At 42.3% G+C, this 2,721-nt stretch overlaps 1 protein-coding gene across 1 annotated transcript in view; it reads right to left on the reverse strand.

Annotated features, from left to right (window-relative positions):
- Positions 1–439: 439 nt before the first annotated feature.
- Positions 440–2,721, reverse strand: part of LOC101849091 — a gene marked incomplete in the record, with an annotated part of 31,688 nt that continues 29,406 nt past the window's right edge. Inside the window, 1 exon segment of the mRNA XM_013089613.2 lies at positions 440–1,570. Coding sequence (XP_012945067.1) covers positions 1,273–1,570 — 298 coding nt within the window.

Consider the following 2,721-nt stretch of genomic DNA (forward strand, 5'->3'; position numbering starts at 1 on the left):
CTCTCACACACACACACACACACACACACACACACACATACACAAGCACGCCCGGCATGGACTACAAGAGAATCTGACCTTAAACACAGACCAGAAATCTATGTGCCTGTTCATTATATAATAAATTAATTATGTCAGATGCAGAGCGAGAGACAAAGCAAGGGAGGATGGGAAGTGAATCAGAGTGATTGAGAGATAGAGAGAGAGAGACAGAGAGAGAGAGAGAGAAAGAGAGAGAGAGAGAGAGAGGGGTAGAGAGAGAGAGAGTCCACTGTGTTAAATAAACGATTACAATTGGATGTACACTTATAAGATCAATTTCTACCCTGTCTTTGGTTAACATCTGTACATTGTCACAGAACCAATTCTAATTATACACACAGAAAACCCCCGCCACACTTGAGCCGGGGAATACAACTTGGCAACTTCGAACCTGTTATTTTTGAATGTTTTTCTATACTCTAGAGAGGCTGTTTCACAGAGTGTGTCTCAGTTCCTTCTAAGTTCTGGATTGGAGATGGGTTGTGGCTCATTATAGTAACTTGACCTCATTCACAGAGAAGTAGGTGATGGTTTTCCATATTTTTATGTAGATCTAAATCGTTTTCATATAGATAAAGTGACAGGTTGACCATAGTTTTCAGAGGGGAAATAAAATAAATGTTATTTACGTTATTTACAATTCCCAACCTTCGAGCTTTTGTATACCTCTTTCCAAGCTCGAGAGCGTCCCTATTTCCCCCCCAAAGGCAATACCAATTTCTTCGACTTATGCTCGTGGTAATGTACTCTGGTCAGAGCTCGTGTTCAGGATTTCTTGTCGTTTATTTATGTTGTATTTTCTCTGCCTGTTCCTTTCAAATAAAAGAAAAATAGATGCAATGTAAACAGAATATATGTCTTATTTGAAAATGAGAATAACATAACATGAAATTACCCAGTATCCTTACCAACAAACATGTATGCTTTTGGGTAACTATTAGGTCTATTCCCTTTTCAAAACCGTAACTATTTGTCCTGGCTTGATTTTCTCTTATATGTTTGACAAATAAAAGAAAATGCAGCCTATCTTGTCGTCATGAGATCCAGAAAAAACTAAAACAGATATTACTAATGTCCATGAATTCTTTGGTATCTCGGAATATCTTGACCAGTAAGCAGCCGCCTCCTCCTCCTTCTCCTCCTTCTCCTCCTACTCCCCCTACTCCTCATCCTCCTCCTCATCCTCCTCCTCCTCCTCCTCATTCTCCTCCAGTCTGTGGTCTTGCTTAATTAACCTCTCGGCCTGCCCATCCCCGGCCTGCGACGTCCACCACTCCCGGTGAAGCGTCTGATGGGGCGGCAGGAACACCCGCCGTTCCTCGCGACCCGACGGAGGCCTCGCGGACACGTGATAGCAGCACAAGGGTCGTCCTGCGCGGTCGGGGTTGTTGTCGCGGTCGTCGTGGTAGTCGTCGTTGTTGTGGTCGGTTCTGGAGATGAGGTGTCCTCGTCGTCGAAATCATCTGTGCTGTTTTGGAAACCGGTGATTTCGGACGCTATGTGGGCTCTGCCGTTTTCAAGGACACACCTGAAGAGGACATGTTATGTATAATTTGTCAAATTCCGCAAGGTGTTAAAGCAATTCACAGGAAAGAAACCAGAAAAATGTACTAGTCTGGTGACAAAATATCATTTCAAGCGATTATTTATTTTGTATACTCGTCAATAACACGAAAGTAGGTATACATGTATTATGGAGGGTATACTTCGGCTAAAAGAAATCGGCCCATTTTTGCAGGTATAATATCGTGTAAATTTCAAACTTCCTACCGGGGATAAGTATAAGCCCGGCATCAAATAATAATGATAATGTCTTACCTTTGAAAACATTTAGTTGCTGCATTGAGAACTAAGCTCTCCACATTATTCTTTGGGATAAAAGTAAAAGATTCCATCCATGGTTTAATTAATCTTTTGTATCACTGGCCTCCCAGAAGTCTTCCATTTCGTCATCGATGATACCTCCCCTTTGTTGGGCCTAATCCCGGCCTATGTTTACCTTTTGGACCTCTTTATTTAGGAAAAATCTTTCGTGTTATAGGCAAGTAAATATGCAGTAATTGTGGAAAGTGGCATTACCAAAAGGCGGAGAGCAAAGAGTTGCCGTTGCCCTTGATAAATCAATGTCCAAGTCACTAGTAAGTTAAAATGCATTTAGAATTAGAACCATGTCGGTGAAAATCAGCACCAAAGCTACACCGTTCTACGTGGTTCAGGTGTATGTCTCAATATTAGCAAGCAAAAAACCCCAAAACAATAATCATTGTTTGTCGCACGCATTAGATCCGAGCTCGATTCCCGAGTAGGGAGAACATTTTTATCCAGTATCTTGGTCTTATTCTGTTGGGATGTTGTATCTCTCTCAGCCTGGGTTGGCCCAGACATACAGGGTCAGAAGCCCGTCTACGAAATGATCTAAATTGTGTCGATTTGGGGGGAGGGGAGGGGGACGTAAAAACATGTACATTAAAAAGACCCCCCCAAAAAAAAATGAAAACGAAAGAAAACGTCACCATCACCATCACTATCACTGTCTCTATCATTATCACCGTAACATCCATCATCCCAATCACAACCACCATCGCCATCATCATCACAACCATCATCACAACCATCATCACCATCACTACCACCACCATCAACATCACCACCATCAACTCCACCATCACCACCGCTACC

This window comes from Aplysia californica, unplaced genomic scaffold, assembly GCF_000002075.1.
Source record: "Aplysia californica isolate F4 #8 unplaced genomic scaffold, AplCal3.0 scaffold00999, whole genome shotgun sequence".
NCBI lineage: Eukaryota > Metazoa > Mollusca > Gastropoda > Aplysiida > Aplysiidae > Aplysia > Aplysia californica.